General features: G+C 37.7%; 3 protein-coding genes across 3 annotated transcripts in view; 1 reads left to right on the top strand and 2 right to left on the bottom strand.

The window, feature by feature from the left end:
* The window catches only part of LOC140245783 (5'-nucleotidase domain-containing protein 1-like), a 215,835-nt gene that overhangs the window by 176,850 nt on the left and 14,377 nt on the right, over positions 1-24,608 (top strand). The gene's annotated exons all lie outside the window — the stretch shown is intronic.
* Positions 4,718-7,244, bottom strand: LOC140245773 (uncharacterized). The gene is made up of 2 exons (XM_072325293.1): positions 6,252-7,244; positions 4,718-4,771 (listed from the first exon to the last, which is right to left on the bottom strand). Exons 1-2 carry the CDS (start codon positions 7,242-7,244, stop codon positions 4,718-4,720), a joined length of 1,047 nt encoding a protein of 348 aa, XP_072181394.1.
* Positions 20,910-23,996, bottom strand: LOC140245785 (uncharacterized). Its single transcript, XM_072325304.1, has 2 exons — positions 23,148-23,996; positions 20,910-20,945 (listed from the first exon to the last, which is right to left on the bottom strand). The coding sequence occupies exons 1-2, from the start codon at positions 23,994-23,996 to the stop codon at positions 20,910-20,912; spliced, it is 885 nt and encodes a 294-aa protein (XP_072181405.1).

The following is a 24,608-nucleotide window of genomic DNA, read 5'->3' as shown; positions in this document are numbered from 1 at the left end:
TTCATGTTGTTGTTTTTATGCCTCCGCCACGAAGTGGTGCCGGAGGCATTATTTTTTCGGGTTGTCCGTCCGTCCGTACATCCGTATGTCGGTACGTCCGTACGTTGGTACGTCCGTCCGTCCGCTTTCATTTACGCGATAACTTGAGTAATATTTACTGGAATTTTACCAAACTTGGTCCAAGTATGAAGTATGATGAAGCAATTATTTGATTAGATTTTGGGTGAAATCGGCTAACGGTCAAAGGTCAAAGGTCAAGGTCAAATCATGAAATTGTATCCGTTCACGCAATAAGTCAAGACTGGATAGAGCAAAGTTCACCAAACTTTGTTTGAGGATGATGTATGATGGGACAATTACTTGATTAGTTTTTCAATGAAATCGGACAGAGGTCAACAGTCAAAGATCAAGGTCAAATCCTAAAATTTATCTGTTTACGTGATAACTCAAAACTGGATGAAGCAGCTTTCACCAAACTTGGTCCAAGGATGATGTATGATGAGACAATTAGTTGAGTAGATTTTAGTGACATTGGCAAGAGGTCAAAGGTCAAAAGGTCAAGGTCAAATGCTACAAATGTTGCAATTTCCCCCATATCTATGCAATGCCCAAAGGTATTTTCTTGAAACTTGGTATGGACATGTACTACTGCGTAAAGATTCTCCAGAGAGAGTTTCATGTCGTAAGGTCAAAGGTCAAAAGGTCAAAGGTTAGGTGAAAATGTTGCAATATCACTTTTCTCGCAAATGGTTCAATGTATCTTTGTCGAACTTGGCACATACACATGTACTGACTGACTGGCAGGGATTATCTAGGGAATTTAGGGGTCATGGGGCAATAGTCAGGGGGTCAAAGGTCAAGGTCATCTCAAAATTTTACTATTTCCCTCATATACTAGTATATGCAATGCTTGCATTATTAGTTTCAAAACTTAATACATGCATTACCTAATGGAGATTCTCTGGGAAATTTCCAGCCAGAAGGTGAAAGGTCAAAGGTTAAGGGTCAAAGGCCAGGTTTCAATGCCCCCCCCCCCCCAAAAAAAAAAAAAAAAAAATCCATTTTATACCGTCATTACACTCTTTCTTCAATCCTTGGAAATTACTCAATGCATAAACTTATAAAAAGGTCTGTCAGAATTCAAGTAAAAATTCTCAGTTCCCCAAATATGTGTACCTGCACTCTTAGAAAATTAAAGCAAACCCAGTTCAAGACATTTCTGACAAACCTGTCATTTCAATATTTTGCCAGTTATGTGAAACTGTCATGGATCACACATTGTGAAGACGTTGTACTATACGCCTATTGGGAGAATCATGCATTATGGCAGAGGCATCAGTCGCCATAGCGACATTTCTAGTTTTCATGTTTGTATTCTTTGTAAAGAAGAACATTATGTACTGATGAAAGTTTTGTTACTGCTGTATAATTTCCAAATTTTGTCATTTATCTCAGGACTACTGCAATGCAGAATGGTCCATGACAAGCACTTGCAATAACAAGGTCCTGCTCTTTATACCAAAAGAAAGTTGTTCATATGATATGTAGTGCAGTGTAGGCTTTCACAATCACACAGATTTCCCATCCACAAAATTAAGTATTATACCCAGTATCATGTTCTCACCTAATGCTCTATTCATGTTCCACTTACATCTATAGTCAGTTGCACACATTCACTTCTCTTATAAACAGCTTTCTGTCTACCCTTATCCAGCTACATGATATGATCAGTTCCCAAATGTATCTGATATCTGATCTTATATATTCCCAAAACTGCAACAGCTTTTCATGTAATTATATGTAAATTTGTAAATGGCCCTAACTTGTCCTTAGACTTGTCACACAGCAGCACATTAGTTAGGATTTGAAATGAGTTAAGTCAAGTTTATTCCACCATTGTTCACTCACTTCAGCGACTTTTATTTGAGTCCATGTAGTCTTAATTATACAAAATTACAAAACTACATGTACAATCCAGTACATAATTATAGCAAACACAAACAAAATATGTATAGAATTATTTGACAAAAAACAGTAGGAAATTAAAGGCACTCAATCGTGGCGAGTGGTTTGTGCGGCACGGAGACGAACGCCACACGCTGCCTCCCCCATTCTGTATCAAATGTAGTGACCCCGAATGAGAATAGCGCTGGCTCAGTGGGTCAGCGAACAACACGCTAACCTACAAGAGCTCTATGCTACAAATCTCCTAACCCAAAATGGCTGTCCAAGCGAGCCACGAGAGCATCCGAATGGACGCACATTCTCAGTGCGCATGTGCATGAAGAGAGGCCAAAAGAGCCACACGTCTTCTGGCCTCTCTCCTCCAATCACCGCAGCTCGTGGTGACAATGTTTGTGTATGGTGCGTACACACACACGCACACACACACACATGTCTCAGTGGCAGCATTGTCCCACACGTTTATGGATATGGCACCGAGTCTGGCATTTCGCAATTGCATGCACAAACTTCGGTCGTTCGGAGTTTACATACCATAAGGGATGGCGATGGGCTGCCTTTAAGCCAAGTATGAATCTAGTGTTAATGACTAACAGAAAAGCAAATCTATCTTACGGTCCAGTGTGCACAGTACATTTCTATATGATCTGTTCATATCATTTTTAGAAGAAGAGAAAGATACACTTTGTTTAACATCATCTTGAAGACGGTCCCATGATTTGTCACCATGATAAGTTGTCCTTGGATATGGTACATTTGATTCCAATAATGCTTGTTTATATGCAGACTGTTTGAATAAAGTGATTTGCTTGATTATGGTTGATGGCTTGGTCTTACTGACAATTAAAAACTATAAATTCAAAAATGTAATAATTGTTCATCACTTCTGTCAACAAATTAATTTGTCTCTTAAAGCAGGTTTTTAAATTTGTTTGCATAAAATTGAATAATGCTTTACTGGAATAAAAATTCCACATATAACATTGCATAACAAGTCTCATAGCTCTATTGAGTGTTTTCCGTAACTTATTTTATATTTTTTTCGGTATTTTTCCAATTATACTACAATGATCAATTATGTTGCTTTCAATGATTATTTTATAGAAAAATCAGCCAATTGCTCTGTAATGTAGACTGTAATACTCCTCAGTGGAGGAGTAATGAAAAACATGTTTGAACAGATAATCAAGGTATGATGAATTCTTACCCTTCATTTTTTTCCTACTTAAGCAAAAGCAGTACTCCTTCCTCCTTTCTTCCCAGCCCCCCCCCCCAAGGCAAATCACTTAGGACATATTTATTATAAACTACTGTATAAATTGTTATTTTTGCAAGGTTTTACGTTTCACGAATTTTGCAAATCACTGTTGAACCACGAATCTAATAACACACAAAAATATCTTGAACTGACAGGCATTCATGAACTTTTGCTGGCGTTAGTAAAACTCATGAAAACAACATCTCATGAAATGTATGTAACCTCATTCTCGAAAATATCTGAATGTGAAAATAACAGCTTATACAGTAGAATATTTTTGCTACGAGGCTTGCGAATGCATCAACATTGAATCTTCACTCGAATGTATGTTGAAACTGTTTCAAGCATTAAAATTCAGACATTGTTATTCATTAGTTAATTTATTGCAATTATCATTTCTTGAATATCTTCTTCAAAAACAGTATCAATTTTGTTTGATTTTGACTCCTAATATTGTCATATTGGTCATTGAAAATAGAAATTTGTTCACATATCCAGAGACCCCAACCCCAAGCACCTTCTGATCTGGAGATTCTTCCGCCCGTAACCCCTAGCAAATGGGAGACTCCAAGTTGATGTGTGCGAAGCACAAAGTTCCTAGGGTTCTAGATGCTCTCTGGTGCTATCTGAGGCTAATTTTTTCAACATACGATAGCCATAAGTAAGAAATCCTTTCCACCGGGAGACACAGAGCCAGGCAGGGCGGGAGAAATCAAATCTCAAGCGGGAGAACGGGAGATTTTGCAAAAATGGGTTTTTGGCGGGAAATCTCCCAACGAAAACGGGAGAGTTAGAGTCTCTGCATATCTAATAAGCAAATAATCATCATTGGTGAAGGTGATGGGACGAACTATAACTTCCGAGGCGATTCGGATGTAGCTATCTTTCCGAAGCGCAGCTGAGGAAAGATAGCGTACACATTCAGATCGCCGAGTATGTGATAGTTTGTCTCATTGCCTGAAACTAAAAGTTGATTATTTGCTTTGTATATTCCAAATCTAGGGTCCCAGATATTCCCATTTTTTCCACATCTGAAATCGTTTTAGCTGAGTTAGGATATTCTCAGGGCTTAGGCTATGTAGTTTATTTTAGACGTGTGCGCGTAGATGACAACGAAAAAAAAACGACAAAAAACAATGAATTTGCTCCGCGCCCCGCGCGTGGCACCGAAATAAAAGTGCGTTGCACTGTGGTCAATCACTTGACCCAGGTCAAATGATAGACCACAGTGCAACGCACTTTTATTTTGCACGTACTCAAAATTGTAAGTTATATCACACGTTATAGGACTGTGTGGACTAAAGAGATCAGCGAAGCAAAATGACTATCATCATAGAGTGTAACGAAATTTTCTTCTCAGGTACTAGTAATGTGATGGGCAAAACTACGCTTTATCACGTGATCAGCTCTTGACCAATCCTATTGCAAGATTCTTAGTATGTGGAATATAATTGCCGATATACAAAGGATCTTGTAATTTCTTCTCCTACTTTGTCTCTACCTCCTCTTTCTCCTCTTTGCATCATCAGGATTCAGACCGTTCAGACCCCCCTGAAAAAATAATAAATCTAAAGATAAAAATAAAAGTAAAAAATCGATGTGCCTATCGTATGATGCAAGCTAAAAAAAAAAAGAAAAAAAAATTATAGCATCAAAATACAGTGAAGAGCAGATCTCAATTATGAGACACCATACTTCTTTTTATCAGCCTCTCCAACAATGCAACACATGAAACAAAATGTTAGGCAGGGAATAATTTTCCTGGTATTGCATCACAGTTTGCTGTGCATTTTTACCCCACTTCTACACAAACTGACTTTTGTGTAGCAGTTTTCTTCCATAGAAGTGTACAGGATACCATTTGAAATATTGTTCATCAGCTGAAATTGCTAATCAAATTTGAGTTGTAAAATTATTCCCTGTAAGGTCAATCCATCACAGCCCATATGGGTGACCCAGGATGGGGTTAAAAAAGGCAGACTATGATAATTGCTTGTTTAATTATGGGGGAAAAAGTTTGCATCTTATTTTATTTCATTTTTATTTTATTATGATACTCCACCAGTCTTACACTAGAGACTCAATAGACAGTTCCAATGAATCTTTTTACATATTTGACTGTGCAATGGTCTGATTTGTTAACAAGGCAAACAGTAAACATTATGCAAAAAGCAAAATATACAATAAACTGTGACTAGAAAATGTGACTAAATTACAGATCAACATCAAAGACTGATCTTGAGAAGATGTGAAATATGAATGTTGGTTCCATTGAAAAAAAAAAATAGTTGGTAAACAATGAGGAAGGTGGAACCATAACGCAATTTGAAAGTTGGAAAAATAAGGAGGGGGAGTTAGTCCTAAGAAGGATTCCTGTGGGAAAGAAAGCAATATTGAAAGCTGTAGTCCTGAAAAGACCTCTTGAAAAAGAAGGAATGTGGAAGAGTTATATTAAAGTGTAGTCCTGACATGGGGGTAAAAAACTGAGAAATTAGTCCTGGCAAACAACTCTTAACCCTTTGAGGACGGACTGGGACTGATTTTGCTACAGCATGCATTTCCCATAGACACCTGCCCGAGTATACTCAGGACTCGTCCTCAACGGGTTAAGTCTTAGAAAGGACCACAGAAAGGGTTGTGTCGACAGAAGAAATTTTGAAAGAGGAAAGATTCTGCGGTAAGGCAAAGAGAAGTTAGAGAGTAGGATAAGGAAAATAAGTCCTGAAAAGGGGATGCTGTGTAGTTCTCTCTGAAGAGAGTTGTGTAAACAACTGGTGATAACCTTTAGAGGTTTAGTATAATAGATAGCTAAGATACTCTGTGGACATGACATTTCCAGGAGATTGACTATATATCATTTGTTAATTTTTTGATGGCGTCATTGTTTGGCTTTCTTTCTGTTCCCCTCTTTTTTTTTTCTTCATTTTTTGGCTTTCTTTTTTTCCCTCTTTTTTTCTTCTTCCCTCTTTCTTTCTTCTTCCCTCTTGTTTTCTTCTTCCCTCTTTTTTTCTTCTTTTTTCTTTCTTTTTGCCTCTGCTTGTTTGTGTACTTCTTCTTCAGTACTTAACACATAGTTAAGTGTGACACTGACTAAGTAAAAAATTATCAGTGTCACGCAGAGAGTAATTATCTCTATAGCTCGCATAGTTTTAAGAATGTCGTTCTGATAATGTTGTCCTTGAAATGGGGTAGGATCAGTAGATGGTGAGTTAGATACAAATGGCCTAGAAGGAGTTGCCTCGTCAGGCTGGTATGCACTTGTGGTAAACTCTTCTTCATTCGGTGTAGAGGTACAAAGGACCTGCTCCTTGTGACTCTTATACTCAGTACATGTACACCTGTCCACATCATTCCTAAACGTAGCGGAGCAGCAGAATACAGGATTGTTCTTTTTGGCCCAGAACATTCCAATCAAATGGGTTCTGTTAAAATGCATGTTCAAAGGGGGCAACCTGAGATCCGGATTGAAACAGGCAATGAAGCCAGCATGCGTACCCCTTGTAGCTTGACAGTTGATGACAGTCCAAGTTTCATCACTGCCGAGATAGTTCTGGATTGAGAATTCAGATGATTCAGTGCTGCTACAGTTGGCTGGTCCTGGGGGAAAGTCAACCGATAAATGTTTCTTTTTGCTCTCCAGAACCATAGTCCCCTGACTGTCGTATAGAACACAAAGATATGCACTCTCATCTTCTCTAGTGATGTTGTTGATACTCAGTCTCACAACTGTACTGTCACCCCTTGCTTCTGTGGATACCTCTATCCTTTTTGCCTGCGAAGCCTCCAAGTTTTCCTTTCCAGTCTTGTCAAATAATATGGTGGAGCCTTTCCTTATTTCAGCTATTTCAGCTATGCTTTGAGGGGCGATATCAGGGAATGTGTACTCAACAAGTGCATCTTGTCCTTCTGTAAAGCTTGACATCATTGAGCCAGCTGGTAGAAAATATGTGAAAAGAACTGATGCCAAGACAAGTTCATGCACTTCACGTGGACTACATCGTTGCCCACTTAGTATTGGATGCATTTTACATTTAATTGAGATTGATACTCATGTTCTATTCAGGCTTCAATGTCATTAAACTTTGATGTCCAGAGAACAGTGTCTTTGGAGAGCATTGAGATCATTTTGCAATCACATCAGTTCGACTACTATTTAAAGTTCTTCTGTGACGAAACACCAGGGCTACTTTACTTTGTCTAAAAACTTCAAGAAGGCTGTACACTGTGTGGAAGAGTTTCAAGGAAGTCTTTTGTGGAATGATGAACTGTGATACCTGCAGGGATAAACATAGATGAATGTGAATGAATATAATGTCTACACACAGATTGTCACCCATAATCACTGTACAGTAAAGTTGCAAACTCTGAATCCAAGAAAAACACCAAATAGTTGGTCATGGTGAAAACTGTGTAATTGCAATTTTTCTGTTTTTAGAAGTGTGATTATTAAATCCTTCTTATTTGCGTGTCTCAGAATGTGGGGAATTACATATTTTTTAATGTACTGTAGCGTGTTACTATACTGTGCAACTGTATAGTATTTTGAATTGACCATTTTGTGTACAAATGCCCAAAATCTTCTTTGAGATGTAAGATGTTTTTCATGACCGTATATACTTTTTTTATTGAGACATCTGCACGGTACACCAGAGTCATCCCAGGTTTAAATTCTCTTTTTCCCTTTTCTTTTAAATTGCATCTCCTGATTCTCTGTTAATTCAAACAATTGTTGAATACATTTAGGGTGGCCCAAGTATTAACAAAGTATAAATCATTTCACTGCTTAAAGGTTGCACTATTTCCACTATGTAGAAAAGAGGAAATTCATTTTGGCCTTTTTTTTTTTTTGTGGGTTTTTAGCTGGGCAGTTACATACACGTACATGCACATGAATACATCCATACGATGAGAAATAACAAACTCCTACCAATGAAACATTTCTCACTGCATTGTATCATCACCTGTATACAATAAGTAAATATACCATTATTGCCATTGTCTGCAACCAATTAAATTTAGATTGCAATTTGAATAATATGACACTGATTTTGATTTATAATGACTTTCTAGAAAGTGTATTTAGAGCAAGTGCTTCAACAGTGCAAATAAATATGTAAGAATTTGTTGGAACTTTAAATGTGTCACTGCTTGATTTACTTTGCACAAGTAAAGAAATGACAACTCTTTTATATGTATTTGCAGCCCTTGCTGCAGTGCAGGAGGCATCTGTCACTTTGTGTAACATTTGTGTCAAATTTTTGCTAGAATGATGCAATGGTATGTACAACCAGAAGAGTTTGAATACATTATGTAGCTGACTTCTTTGGCTGTAGAATTCACTTTTTCTGCAAGGAAACTATAAAAGCACAAGTAGTGTAGGCTACTCACCCCATTTACCAGTTCCTTGCTTTCTTTTCTGTTCCACACCTTTACTCATGTACCTGAATATCTGTATGGGATGATTCGCACTGGATAGGTACTACTAGAAGAGCCTCGAAGTCAATAAAAAGCTCTGACGTGATTTACATTTTATTTTATGAGGTGGTCTGTGCACCTCATAAGGTGGCTATATATGATAAAATTGTTTTACAAAATTTGATTCTAACTGCAATACAATAAAAAGAGTAAGCTGAATGATTTATGACTGGCTCTACGTGATATATATCAGACAATACAATTAAAATATACATGCAGAGATATCTATGTTATATTGTGGTCTTTTTACAATGTGCGAAGTGCAACAAGTAGTTTACTAAAAAGACAAAAGAATATTAATGAAATGAGGGAAAGATTTTGGTTCTGCATAATTCACGGAAGAATACACATTATGGGAATATATAAGAAAATACATTTAATGAATAGCGATATAGCTAAATGTACCTATCATAAACATTTTCTTTATTCTAAACCCTTTTTAAATTAATTTTATCAATTACATTATGCTGAAATGATCCTGTCTTTGATTTACTAGAAAACATATTTTTATGAGATTACAAAATTTATGTTTTGTCATGGCTACTACTAAAAACACTGATCAATTCAGTGCTTGTTAACGTTGATATAGGGCAATTTGTCAATCAGTTGCAATGAAAACATCTCAACAGAAGAATTTCATGAATTTGAATAATTACGCAGTACCTGCTGCATGCTATAAGGACTAGAACCAACACTTGTTGTCAAGTGAAAGCTCATTGGTCTAGTGGAGATGACGCCTGTCCGGAGATCAGGCGGGTGTAGGTTCGAATCCTGCTCAAGTACGTATGTTCATGATTTTTTATCGTGGCTACCACTAAAAACACTGATCAATTCAGTGTTTATTTACATCAATGTTGGGCAATTTGTCAATCAGTTGCAATGAAAACATCTCGACGAAAGAATTTCATGAATTGAACAGTTCATCTTCATGCTAATACAGATCGAGCAAACAATCATATTAATGTTTATGTTATTTAAAGTTTTTCATGTCAATGTTTGTGTACTGTGTGAATAACAATATTATGTGGTGATGAAGGTCTTGTTAAGTACTGCTGTTTAATTTCTGATGTTGTCATGTATTTCCTACTGCAATGTAGAATAGACCATGACAATCGCTTAAAATAACAAGGTCTAACTCTTCGATAAATACCAAAGAGAAGTGTTCATATGTGACCCTGCACCACAAAACAAACAAAAAAAGCCAAACATGATTTTTTAGTTAAGACCATATTCTGAAAGAGCAGACTTTAAGCTTTAAAATGATGTATAACTCGAATCAAATGGACTCTCCTAACCTATCTAAATATTGGAAAGAAAGCACAAACTCAGGAAAAGAGTGAACTGAGAAAAGAGGCTATGAAGTACTGTGTCTATTCAAGCGCTTAATCTTTACCAAACCGTACTGGCTGTGCGATGAATGGGACAAAAAACAGGAAGTAAACCACCTGAGTAACAAAAATGAAGGGATTATAAGATTAAAGTGAAATTTAATATGCCTCATTAACACATTCTGTCCATAATTAATGCCAAATTTCAAAGCAGTAGCACTATCCTTTCAAAAGTTATAAGAGTTGAAAGTGAAGAGCGTGCACAAGGTTTTTTACAGAAATGAAAAAGGGACTCTAAAGACACACCTAATCACACTGTTCTACCAAAAATGTTCAAGATTAAACTGCTAAAAACACACTTTCCAGCCCGTTTTATGACCCCAAATTTTAATATAATGTAAAAGAAGACTTGCTCTTTCAGAAAATATGAAAAAGTCAAGATCGGCCAGGTTGACCCATTTCACTTATTTTCAGTCCTCGCGCAAAATCAGTGTGTGCGACTTTTTGTTTTTTTTTTGGTGCACGGTCACATATGTGTGGCGCTCCGACAAAATGAGTCATAAGTCGCACGGGGAGTTTTCCCGTAATGAGCCGAAAATGAAGGGGAAGCACTACTCGGGTCGAAATTTTTTTATGACGGATTTTGATTCCTTTATGTTTTATCTGTTTGTACAGAAAATTTCAGCGTGTGAAAATGAGTACAAGTGTCCCAAATCACCGTTTTTCTGAGACAATTTTTTCGGTTACATTTTTTTCGAACGCTTGCCTTTGCGTTGCGTTTCGCACCTATTGTTCTTGCCAGATCGAGACTCCGCCTCCGTTGCTAGGGTGTATGCTAATGAGGCATTGCTCTTGACCCCTTTGAAGACAAAACAAAGCATGGTGCGCGCGGCGGCGTCGGCGGCCAAGCGGCGAGGGCTATAGAATTACGCAATAATAGTGAGCTGACCAAGGCTATTGATTACATGACCAGCGAGTTTCGTTTGATACATGCACTGCATTTCAATGAGTGGTGATTGACATGACGCACAAATCGCACTGAGAAAAATAATTCCAACGAACGATCACGCAAAATTTATGATGCTTTATCTATGAGCTAATACAATGATCACAATATCGAACTCGAAACCTTTTTATGCGTGTGTGTACTTTTACAACGGTTATTAATTGGCCTCATTAATGAATTTGTTCAAATAATCATAACTTTAGCTCCCTGGTATGTGACTTGCTGTTTAAAGTTCATCTCTGGAGATATAGTAGGGCCTAAGTTGTCAATTATTCTCGTTTTTATAAAGTCGACAATTTGTGTGATAATTCGCCAAATGTATGTAATGCGTACTATTATTTCCCTGGTTAATGAAACTTATTGCCTTATTACTTATGATGGTTTGGGCCGTGACGGCATGGAGAGAAATCGGAAGACAAACATTATTAATGCCCAGATAGCTCGTGTTCCCCTTGGAGGATATTCTGACTCTAGTCATCTGTATATTTTTTTAGAAGTAGGACCTATTTGAGAAAGGGACAGAAAGCTGTGTCGCTACTCAAAAGTGTGCTTCTTCAGTTTGTTTTGTTTTTTAATCAGAATGTTTGTAATGATAGCTGTTTGCCGTGTATTGCGTGTAGCTGACATGTGAGAGGTCAAGTCTGCAAAGAATTGGGTTGGCTAACAGCTTTGCCAAGTAGCAGCGCTAATTGCCCATTGAATTGTGTATTCTGAGGAATTTCGAATGAAAGAACTCGGACGGCAATGTTCACGCCTTGTATCCGAGTAAACCCCGCATCAACGAAGCCTTAAACAATGAAAGGTAAACTTCCTGCTATCAAGGGGTGGATAATCACGCAACCAGTATTCTTTCTTCGCCATTGATAGCAGAATCAATGACGGAATGGAGCAACAGTGTTGGAGGATCGGCATTATGTCTGCTAATTTGTAAAGGAATTTTTCAGTCTCCTTTTGTGTTCAGAACCACAGTCAGTGACGCTAACTTACTCTATCTCCTACAAGCTATCGTTACCATCTTAAAACGTGAATTTTATGAAAGGCTAAAAGTGATCACGGAATCAGTTCTTCCGCGTGACACATGCAGGCTTTTATAATAGCATACCAAGCTTAAATCGTTTACCTGTATAGAAAGGGCGGGGATACACACTTATCGCAATCATCCGGATTTGAGAGTGATACACTCTACTACTTTTCTTCATCTTTCCCCCGACAAAGACCATGGTAATTCAAAACAAACAAACAAACAAGCAGTTGATTTATATCAGAACGTAGAGATTCTTTGTGTTTCATGTATGTATAGGTCATCTCTTGATGTATAGTAGGCATTTGTTGTCGTTTTTACAGCGTTTCCTAATAAATGCCTATAGCGAAAACCCAACAAAACTTCTATCAAGGAGGGAAGGGAACTTAAATTTAAATATCACATAGTTTACAGAAATCAGACATGTAAATAAGGCAATCATATACATCCGCACGGCCGATTGTAATCTCTTAATTTGATTATCAAACATGATCGCCTGCATTTACGTGCTTTTTTCTAATTTCTTGAACTTTGCCTCATTTTCTCTCTTTTTTTTTAACAATTGCTCGAAACATTTAAAAATCGTAACACAGTCTGCTATCCCACAACATAATATTCCATTTGATTTGTCACTTAGTGTTGGTCGGGTGACGCCAAATGTTGGAATCTCGAGCGATGATACACAGCATTTTGTTTGTTGGTTTTCGTCTCATCGCTCAAAAGAATTTTGACTACGATTACAAGACATAACTGATGGTTTACAGAAGTGATCATCAATTCAGTAAGGATTAGTCAAGTCATGAATTCACTTTACCCATCATGACTGTCTAATCGAACTACGACATTGTTTGGGTAACCGCGCCTTTTTATTCTCATAGTTCAAACTAATTCTTGACATAATCAAAACAAATAATTCTTTATTAAATTTCTCAAAATACTCAATAGACGGCCTAAGTCAAAACTTTCCACAAAGATTGCCTATACGGCAATCTTTACTAGCCTAAACAAGTTTTCTAGAGCTATCAGTTCCCCCTATGACAATGACTTCGATCGCGTTTTGAACTTGTATCGAACTACTTTCAAAACAGCTATTACCTTTGTAGTTCGATTAATAAACCAGTCTTTTGAATTCATAACCAACATTCGTAATCGTAACAATACAGTAACATAGTACTGCATGTCAATAAAAGTTGGAAAATGTAAATGCTATAATAGTAGCGCAAAAAACCAAAAAAAAATGAGTAACGATTATCTTCATACATTCTAATTCCTAGTGATGTCGCTACGAAAATGACACATGGTTTGGTTCAAGCAAATAAAAGTAAAAAGGAATGGGATATACTTCTAATGATAGTACCACGCCGTACAATGCATTTCACTGTATTTTGTAACATTTGGTTACGTTTCTGTGCGCTTTACGTACAGAAAATAAAAGGCAGATTGGTGCTATTAACATGCTAACACGCAACGCATTCAAAATGTTTTTTGAAATACACCGTATACAATATAATGTTTTAGTATACGGTTTGAAACTTTGAATTTGCGAGTCCTTTATGAAATTATAAGCAGGGTTATTACATTATCAAGCAAAAATTAAAGTATTTAGGGATTCGGATTTGCGCAGGAGACTAACAGTGCTATATATGGCGATCGTTCGCAACAGAGACAATCCTCTTCAATAGATATACAATGTAATTCTGTTTTCTTGAATTGAAAGAGAAACGAAAAGAAGTCAACTTTTTAACTTCATTTAGCTTTCTCACAAATCGAACTTGATTTGATCTGCCATGCATGATATCGCTGTGTGCTCTATTAATTGTATTAAATCATTTAATCGGCGTGCTTGTTTTTTTATGCAGAATATCACAGGTAAGTTTAATTCATTGAAGTTCATAATGTTTGTACATATGGCGTGTTCGTTGTTTTCTATTTTCATTTTTATAATATATCACGTGTCCATTATCTGATTCTGACCAAGAAAAATGGCGACTGTTTAAATGCGGAGCATGTACTGGAAAACTGTAATGTCTCCTGCCAGTATAGACAAACTAATCTCTAGTCTATCCCCGCTTAAAATTGAAATGAAATTGAACAAAAAGCAAAAAACAAAACGAAGTTCGACTTTCAGTAGATTTCAACCGTTTTGTATAGTGCCTGGTTCATGTAATGGACACAATTCTTTAGCACATAAGCAATCACACAACTTTCGTGAGTAGATGTCTTAATGATTGCATCTCATGGAAGAAAACTCGTCTCCTTGCCTGAATTTTAGCTTCTTCCTGTTCAAGCTCGCGTGAAAGAAATAGTTGAACATCAATCGCAATCATTAAGAGAGGCACATCCATAGAAATAAGCACAGGAGTACTGAGACACACTACGAAATAAAAACGGGCCTTTTATCGCTATTGACAACGCATGACATTGAAATGCTTTTTTTTCCTTGGGGGAGGGGGGTAATACAATTGATTATTCTGAAGGTTCGTTAATCACACAATGAAATATGGTTTGCTATTAGCTTAGGTTCGTTAACAAGAAAATTAAATGCGGTTCCTTTCCGGTAGTTCCTTTTCCCGAAAGTAATCAAGCAATCATTTTTTTTTTCTGATAAGGTTTGTGAATGCAAAACGAAGTGAAGAAGGCCTAAGTATTAATTCCGAATATTTTTCAGTATTATTATTTATGATCCACTTCTCAAACGCAGAAAGACTGCACATGTGATGTAAAAAAAATAATTCCGCTTAAGCTACAAGTTAATTGTTTTTTATATGCTATGCTATTAGAAAAGTGACTGAGAATCATTGTAAACCCAACGTGAAGCTGTCAAGCCTACATCAACCTTTGCTTCTGATACGTATAATATGTGCAGCATTGGCAAGCGTGATAAGCGATAATTACTGTGCACGCAACGCCTATAATGGAAATGTGCCTTTAATATGGCGGGAATTCATAAGCAGTTTTTGATGCTCTGCAACATTACGACCATGTGCGTAATTTGAGGGTTTTAAGTACACGCAAAGAACACGATTCAAAAGACGACTATCGTTAATCAACTTCAATGACTTTTTCTACCTATGCTGTCTTTTGAACCCCTGCCTAGAATAGGTTCTCAGGTTCTATTTAATAGGTATTGGTACTTGCTAAACGCATCCTCTTTAGTTTCCATTGACAACAACATGGGAGGAGAATGGAAGCGATCAACGCCCTTGCTAAAAGACGCTTCTCGTAAGACGCATTGCGTGCCCGCCTACAATAGGTTCTCAGGTTCTATTTAGGTATTGGTACTTGCTAAACGCATCCTCTTTAGTTTCCATTGACAACAACATGGGAGGAGAATGGAAGCGATCAACGCCCTCGCTAAAAGACGCTTCTCGTAAGACGCATTGCGTGCCCGCCTACAATAGGTTCTCAGGTTCTATTTAGGTATTGGTACTTGCTAAACGCATCCTCTTTAGTTTCCATTGACAACAACATGGGAGGAGAATGGAAGCGATCAACGCCCTCGCTAAAAGACGCTTCTCGTAAGACGCATTGCGTGCCTTCTTTTCTTTCTACTGTTTCCTATTGTTTGTGAGTTAAAAATTGCGGCAAACCACAACGCAGCCGACACACAACGCGTACCGACTCATTCATGCGGCGGCAGCGGCACGGACACAAACGCGCCGAAGTTTACATTCGGGCTGCCGTATTGGTCAGAATCGTTAATGATAGACCTGTCCTGCGATTGGTTGATTATCTTACATACCCAAGCTATCGCCTTATACGGTAGTGCGTGCGATGGAGCGTAAACGCCGTCGCTAAGCAGGACAGTTGCATTGTTTCGTCCCGTGAAAGAAACAGGTTGTGAGCATGAACATAGCCTGAACTTTGAGAGCGATTTTCTACGTTATTTAGAAAATCAACTGACATAACAAACGTGGTTAATATTCGTTTTTATGATCTATGGGGATGTCGAAATGAGTTGTATTACATATCAGTGTAAAGCTTAGAGTCTGTAGAATTCACTTATAGGCATAACTACGATTTCATTTTTTGCGACTTTTGACTCATTCCGACGGAGCGCCACACATATGATATGTAGCAGTGTAGGCTTTAATAATCACACAGATTTCCCATTCACAAAATTACACTACAGGTATTTTACCCAATATCATGTTCTCACTTAATGCTCTATTCATGTTTTTATGACATCTTTTGTCAATTGCACACATTTATTTATTTATTTTATTTAACACCTATGTCTACTCTTATCCTGCTACACGATTCGATCAGTTTTACTGATATATTCCCAAAACTGAAACTACATGTTATCATAATGTAAATTTGTAAGAGTCCCTGCCCTGATCATGCACTTGTCAAGCAGCAGCACATTAGTTAGGACATTAGATAGGACATTAGTTAGGATTTGAGATGAGTTAAGTCAAGTTTATTCCACCATTGTTCACTCACTTCAGTGACTTTTATTTGAGTATAGCAAACAAAAACAAAATATACAGAATTGTTTGACAAAAACAGTAGGAAATTAAGCCATGTATGAATCCAGTGTGATTGACTGAAAGAAAAGCAAATCTGTCTTACAGTCCAATGTGCACAGTACATTTTTAAATGAGCTATTTATCTCATTTTTAGAAATAGAGAAAGATACACTTTTATTTAACATCATCTTGAAGACGGTCCCATAATTTGTCATCATGATAAGTTGTTCTTGGATATGGTACATGTGATTCTAATATTGCTTGTCTTAAATCATATGCAGCCTGTTTAAATAAAGTGATTTACTTAATTATGGTTGATATCTTGGTCTTAATGACAATTATAAATTATAAATTCACAAATTTGATAATTGTTTATTGCTTTTTTCAACAAATTTGTCTAAGCAGGTTTTATTATTTGTGTTCATCAAACTGAATAATGCCGCACTTGGAAATCTCTACTTTACATTCATAACAAGCCTCATGACTCTATGGAGTATTTTCTGAAATTAACTTCAATTTTTTTATTCAAAATTTTGCAAATTATACTGAAATAATCAATTATGTTGCTCTTTGTGATTATTTTATGGAAAATATATGTCAAGTGCCAGGTAATGTAAACTGTTATGCTCTTCAGTGGAGGAGTAATGAAAAACACACCTGAACAGATGCCAAAGGTAATCAAGGTATGATGAATTCTTACCCTTCATCCTTTCCTTGTTAAAAAGAAACAGTACTTCTTCCTCCTTTCTTTCCCCTCTGTCTTGAAGCAAGTCACTTGGAACATGTAATGTAGATTTTTTATTTTTTTTTTTTTGCTACAAGGCTTACAAAAACATCAACGTTGAATCTTCACTCAAGTGTATGTTTGAAGACTATTTTCAGCATTTCCTTTTTTTTTTCCTTTTTCATGAATCATTATGTCAATGTTATCCTCAATACAATTCTGGAGATGATTGGTTGGCTTAGCGTTTCAGTGTATGAATTATCATATTAGTGAGTGATAATGGATGAATATTGTAACAAAAAAAGTAATATTGCGCACTCAACTTAAAAATTCACTCGCACACAAGAATTCACAAATGTTTCGACTCTCAGTTCAACTCCAAAAGACCAATGAATTAGCATGCCCATTCACCTCACACTTTTTGATTTCGGGATTCACAGGTAGGCATACATTACTCAAAACAAAAGCTTTGGTACGACTGATATGCAGTTCTAGATCTAGCTGAAACAATTTATTCAGCAGGCAGGTACCAAAATATCAGGTGCTTCATTTAAACACAGCATGTCTAACAATTACGCAAAAGCTTTCACGTTATACTTGGCAGGAAAACTGATGGCACTGTTTATAGAGCCAAAGGCCACCGCTTAAATGGTAACACATATCAATTTTAAGCAAAAAACAAAACAAAACAAAAAACAAACAAAAAATGAGGCTAACAATATTCAAGATTACCCTACCCTAAGGCTACAGTACACTCAATCAGAGACTACAAGCACTATTTATATAGCGGAAGGCCGCCGCTGTGATTTACATGCACGTGTATAACTTCTGTAGTTACAGCTACCAGTACCAGTATCACAGCTATGGAACACCAGTAAGTTGCTAGCATTGTCCAGCACTAGCACTGTATGTCGGTATATAGCAGGCCATCTACTGTAGTCTAGGCGCTACAAATAGTAGAATCAAACTATGGCCGCTGATGATAGACTTGGTGGTAGCCACTGGTGTACACTGCAGGGCGTCGTCGAACGCACAGGAACAAGGTACCCCCACACATGAGTCCTGATGGCAGGTTCAACACGTTAGTGTAGCCACAAATGCGATACAGTTGATAGCCTAGCCTTATGTGATACGCTGGCAATGTGGTGTATCATAGGAGTGCCTGGTACTATCCGAGGTAGGCACTGTCCAACGTAATATGGGCAGTCCAATATAAATCTGACATTAACCCGTTGAGGGCTAGTCCCGAGCACACTCGGGCAGGTGTCTATGGGAAATGCGTGTCATAGCAAAATCAGGTCGTCCTCAACGATTTAAGATCAGTGAATAACTGCAGAACAAAAGGCCTCCACAAGTAAACAAAACTTGTCTAAGATACTACATAGACCAAGTAGTAGACTAGTATAGGCTAGAGAATCTCAAAAGTCAAAGTCAACTGACAACCCAAGTGTGCCTGATATAACGAAGGCACATATCAGGTCTGAGCAAAATTGAGACGTAACAAGGTGTTCACTGCATGACAGTTACAGCAGGACTGCCTAAATCTTGGGGCCTGCAAACTAGTCTGGCAAGCTCCCAATGGCCACAAAGGCAAAACTATTTTGATTGATCATAAAATACTGCACACATTAAGTAACTGCAAAATGATTAGCTGGCATACAGGAATTATTACCTCCACCAGGGGAGGAGGTTATGTTTTCGTTACCGTTGGTTTGTTACTTAGTTTGTCCGTATGCAAAATAACTCAAAAAGTTCTGCACGGATTTGGGTGAAGTTTGCAATAAAGGTTGAGAATGACACAAGTAACAGATGATAAAATTTTGGTAGTGATCCGAGAATTTGGGGGAATTTATGAAGGATTTTTGATATTTTGGCAGGTAGGGTCAATGAACTTGGGAGGTCAAGCTGCGCATATTCGAGGTTTGCATGTGCGCACTAAAGTTTCTGCCAAGGTGAGGCGCGCCGCGCAGCTGGAAGTTTATGACGTAACAAAAGGTTTCTATATTGGGAAATCGGGTGACTTTCAGCACACAATGCTAGAAGTATATGGGTGGAAATCAGTGATATATCTATGGAAGAACAACATCAAGGGGGTGTTTCATCAGTTTAGTCAGCGCTGACAACTTTCACGAAACGGTACCCTTTGGTGGAAATGAGCTGCATGCTTGGCGGAGGTCTGTGCTCTGAGAGTGCTTCTCTAGTTCATAATTATTTCATTTGCATATAAACCAGACTTCATGTGACTTTCCAGACAGTAACTGACCTAGGCATCTACAGTAGTTGTTAAAAAGCTTTGTGTATAAACCTACAGCAGTGTACCTAAAGCACACTGCATTTCATGCTGTGAAGAGTTACTAAAAAAATGCAGTGCATATCTCTTTAATGCATTATCACAATGTTGATCTGCTACACATTCACCAAATTTATAATGATTTTGAATACTGTCACATGTGGGCATTGAAAATAGAAATTTGTTACCAGTAACATATCAAATTGCCAATGTATACAAAGGATCTACGCAATCCTCTTCTCTCTCTTTGTCACAGGCTTCTCCTCTTATTATCATCACAGTTGTCCATGTACAACATAGAAATAATTCAGAGAGGCAATTCAAACCCCCCCCCCCCCTTTCAGTTAAACATGGATGTACCCATTTTGAAAAGAAAAAAAATAAACAAATATGTGTAACATCAAAATAAGTGAACAGCAAAACTTTATTTTGATACACCTTTATATCTCCTTTAATAAATTTCGCTAGCAATGCAATACATAAAACAAAATGTTAGTGTCAATCCATAACAGTCCCTGTAAGTGACCCCAGGATGGAGTTAAAGCAGACCGTGAAAAATGTTTGTTTAATTGTGGGGAAAAAATTGCATCTTATTTAATTTCATTTGATTTTGACAATGAAACTTTACCACTTTCACACTAGAGACTTTACACTGATATGAATTGTTTACATAGCAAATTAAACAGTATATACAAAAGCAAAATATACAATAAACGGTGAGTAGAAAATTTGACTACATTTGAAGTCAACATGAAAGACTGATTTTTTAGAAGGTGTGAGATATACTATGCATGTATATGAAAGCTTCATTAAACCCACATGAAAAAAAGAAGTATGTGACTAACTGCCTCCATCTTTTTGCAATATGAAATATCAGATGTGAATATACATATAAAAACATCCCACTGCAGCTGCATCTGATTTAAGAGGGTTGTATCTGTTCAACCTTTTCAGAACTAAAGAATGATTCAGTTTCTTGAGTATGTAAAACTTGTGTCTATCATAACTATATAGGGGCCATCTGAGAGCAAAACAGAAGCTACACTTGCAAATTTATCTTTAACTGTAAAAGTGCACAAATAAACATTTTCAGTATGCCCAAAGTCCCCCCCCCCCCTCGAGTGGACACCTGGACAGTATGTCAATACACATTGAAAGGAGAGTTTAGAGAAGAACCATCCCTTGTGTAATAAAAACACTTTTAAAATCTCACTCATAGTATTGTGCCACATTTCATAGCCACAAAAGAAAACAACTTGACTTTGCAATGATTTCTGGTAATGATTATCTAGTCGTTTGGAAGGGATTCAATTACAAATAAACTTTCTTTGGTCAGCAATGGCCCTTTTTTGTGGAGGGGGAAAGGCTCATCCTCAGGACACCTCTTCCTCATGTGTGTTGAAGTTGCACTGAGGGAAGCGGGATCAGAAGACAGGGAGGATTGTAAGGAAGAATAGAGTGAGAATTAGGTAAAAGGTTGAGAAGTTGGTTGGAGGGAGAAAGATGAACTAGAAAGGAGGGAGAAGATGGGGAGGAGAACTTTGGAAAATCATGGACTGAGATAAAAGAGAAGTAAATGGAGATGAAGTTTTGGAAGGATGTTTAATGAAATGAAACAAGAGGAATGAGTTGATAAACCATAGGGAAAGTGGAACCACACTCTTATTTCTGCCGAGTCAAAATTTCAAATCTGAATCCGAGTCAAAAAATTTTCACTCCGATCCGTGTAAATTTAACACCAACCGTGTACTTCCGACTCAAATCTGAGTTATCATTTTGGTTGTCGGACATTTTACACCTGCGCAGAGTCACATCAGAAATACCCAGCACGGTGTACATGACATACGCACGCTACAATTGGACAAAACATGTCATGTGTCCTATGTGACATAGTACCCCCGCAAAAAAAAAAAAAAAAAAAAAAAATCATTTCTCGACGATCCGCCACGGCCGCGAGATGTCTTGCAACTTTTTGTCTTCAAGATGGACAATTTTATGTGCACTTTTGTAGAGGAATGCGGAATGGAGGAATACATAGGAGTTTTCATCGCTGAGTACCCACCTCATTCACAACACTCATATAAATAATTGCCTGAAACATGGTCTAAACAGTCAGTTTTATTTAGGGCAAAATGAACTTTCGACACGGATACATTGACTGGTAATGGCGTAGCCGTACGGTACAAATGTAGCTCGTACCTTTTGTACGTAGCCCTGGGCTATGTATGCTATACGTTAGAACCAATCTACAATAGATGTGAACCTACCTAGCTACACCTCCACTGTACATACATAAAATACACATACGATCTTGATTGCTAATTCGAGCTACCGTACGGCCGCCTACGACTACGCCATTACCAGTCAATGTGTCCTTGTTGAAAGTTCATTTTGCCCTTGATAAAACTGACTGTTTAGACCATGTTTCAGGCAATTATTTATATGAGTGTTGTGAATGAGGTGGGTACTCACCGATGAAAACTCCTATGTATTCCTCCATTCCGCATTCCTCTAGAAAAGTGCACACAAAATCTGAGTCATTACTACACCAAAATGGGTTACTTACAATGCGGGAAACGACACCGTATCAGAGTGAAATTGTGATCTTTTGATTCGGAAATCCATGTCATTTTGCTGGAATAGATTGCACCTAACTGACCCCATTTCCGAGTCAAAGTTGACACTTTCTGAGTTAATTTGACGCCACAGGAATGACTCGGAAAGTGACTCGGAATCCGAGTGAAATCATTTGACTCGGAAGTCCGAGTAGCTTTCACTTGGAAGGAGTTGACTCCCAGCTGGCATCATTTCCGAGTCACATTTCATACTTTCCGAGTTATTTTTGACGCCGCAGAAATAAGAGTGCAGAACGCAAACTGAAAGTTGTACCTTCTTTATCCGTACAAATTCTTTCTTTAATCTTCTTCTCCTTTGTTTCATCCTGCATCTTGGTAATTACATGCCCTATCACTCCCATATTTTTGACAAGTTTAAGCCATGTCAAATGGATTGTTTCATGAAATAACAACTTTCTGATCAGACGCCATCTTGGCTGTGTAAAGTAGGATCAAGGGTAAAAAATAGCTCGTCTGGGATTGCATCTTTGTAAATACATGGCATATAGCCCCCATTTTTCACACACATGGGCTCTATAGACTTTGTGAAAAGGATCATGTCATAAGATAACAACTTTTCCCACAGATACTATCTTGGATGTGCAAATGGGTTTCAAAGGTACAGCATTTTCATTTTGTATCTTTGTTAGTATATGCCTTATCAAACTTTAAATTCTTTACGAAGATGGCAGGACTAGTTCCCGTTTCTTTGATGAGAATCTGAAACATGACATGGACATTCACTCCCAACCAGGGATGCAATGGATATGGTCATCTGAATCTGGGTCAGCACTCAAAGCATAATTTGTAGGTACGTGTATAGTCTGTTGACCTGGCTTGCTTGTATTCTTCTTCGGTTGACTTGGCTGGCTCATATATTTCTTTTTCTTCTTTTAACTTGGATTGCTTGTGTACTTTCAGCACATAGACAAGTGTAACAATAGCAATGATAAAGCAAGAAATTACCAATGCCAAGCACAAACCCATTATCCCTACAGTGTCATTCATACAATATGGCCCTTGGAATGGGGTGTCTTCAGTAGATTGTGAGTTAGATACAGATGTCTTTGAAGGAGTTGCCTTGTCAGGCTGGTATGCACTTGTGATAAACTCTACTTCATTAGGTGTAGAGGAGCAAAGGGCCTGTTCCTTGTGACTCTTATACTCGGTGCATGTGCACCTGTCTACATCATTCCTATATGTAGCAGAGCAGCAGAATACAGGCGTGTTCTTCTTGGCCCAGAACATTCCAATCAAATGGGTTCTGTTTGAATGCATGTTCAAAGGGGGTAACCTGAGATCAGGATTAAAGCAGGCAATGTATCCGGACTTTGTACCCCTCGTAGCATGACATTTGATGACAGTCCAAGTATCGTCACTGCCGAGATAGTTCTGGATAGAGACTTCAGATGATTCAGCACTGCTACAGTTGGCTGGTCCTGGGGGAAATTCAACCAGTATAAGGTTTTCTTGGCTCTCCAGAACTATGGTTCCCTGACTGTTGTATAGAACACATTGGTATGCACTCGCATCCTCTCTTGTGATGTTGGTAATACTCAGTCTCACAACTGTATTTTCGCCCCTTGCTTCAGTGGATATCTTTATTCTGTTTGCTTGCTGGGCATTCAAGTTTTCCTTTCTAGTCCTTTCAAATATTATTATGGAGCCTTTTCTTATTTCAACAGCTACACTTGAAGGGTTGATATCAGGGAATGAGTACTCCACAAATGCATCTTGCCCTTCTGTAAAAATTGACTGCATTAAGACACCTGGTAGGAAATATGTGAACAGAATGGATTCCACTATGAGCATACACATTCCTTGTGAACCGCACAGATTTCCCATAGTTTCAGAGGCTTTTTTACATTTGATTGAGACAGATGTTAACATTGTGTTCATCTTGCCAGAGTCAGTAAAGTTTGATGTCCAGAGAACAGGGTCTCGCGAGAGCTTCGGAATAATTTGCCGTCACATTGGTCCAACTTTTGTGTCAAAGTTCTGCCATGACAAAACACCAGGATTGGTTTTTATTGTCTACCGGTCAATTGTACACCCTTCAGGAGTCTTTTGTATGACATGACCTGTGATACCTGCAAGAAGAAGAATATATGGTAATGTGAATATTTTAACTAGAATTTCTGCACACAACAGTGAATGGAATAATGCTCAACACTAAGAATGATTATCAGTCATGGCTTTATTTTTGTAAAGTTACAAACCCTATTAAAGTCTAATTTGAATGCCAGATAGAGCAATTATGGTGAAAACTCTGAAAATGGAAGTTTGTTTGATAATCAAAAGTGTGATGGCATGGCCATTGCTAGCTTGAATTTATTACTCTTATTAGAATAGTTGAATTACACTCTCTCTTTCTTTCTGCAGCATACATGTATGTTACAGAGAATCCAACCCTTGAACCATGTATTAAAGGGTGTGTCAGTTCTGTTGAGGTGAGGA

Source organism: Diadema setosum, unplaced genomic scaffold (assembly GCF_964275005.1).
Source record: "Diadema setosum unplaced genomic scaffold, eeDiaSeto1 scaffold_32, whole genome shotgun sequence".
Lineage (NCBI taxonomy): Eukaryota > Metazoa > Echinodermata > Echinoidea > Diadematoida > Diadematidae > Diadema > Diadema setosum.
Note: the sequence above shows the minus strand (reverse complement) of the source record. Positions and strands in the feature narration are given on the sequence as shown.

What these genes read in the sequence shown, in the direction of transcription:
- LOC140245773 (XM_072325293.1), bottom strand. Translation starts at nt 7,244, where the DNA reads ATGCATCCAATACTAAGTGGGCAACGATGTAGTCCACGTGAAGTGCAT. An exon ending in AAGTACACAAACAAGCAGAG is followed by an intron (nt 4,772 to 6,251) that starts GCAAAAAGAAAG and finishes TTATTTTTTCAG; the next exon opens with GGGGGTCTGAACGGTCTGAA.
- LOC140245785 (XM_072325304.1), bottom strand. Translation starts at nt 23,996, where the DNA reads ATGGGAAATCTGTGCGGTTCACAAGGAATGTGTATGCTCATAGTGGAA. An exon ending in CATATTGTATGAATGACACT is followed by an intron (nt 20,946 to 23,147) that starts GTAGGGATAATG and finishes CGCTTCCCTCAG; the next exon opens with TGCAACTTCAACACACATGA.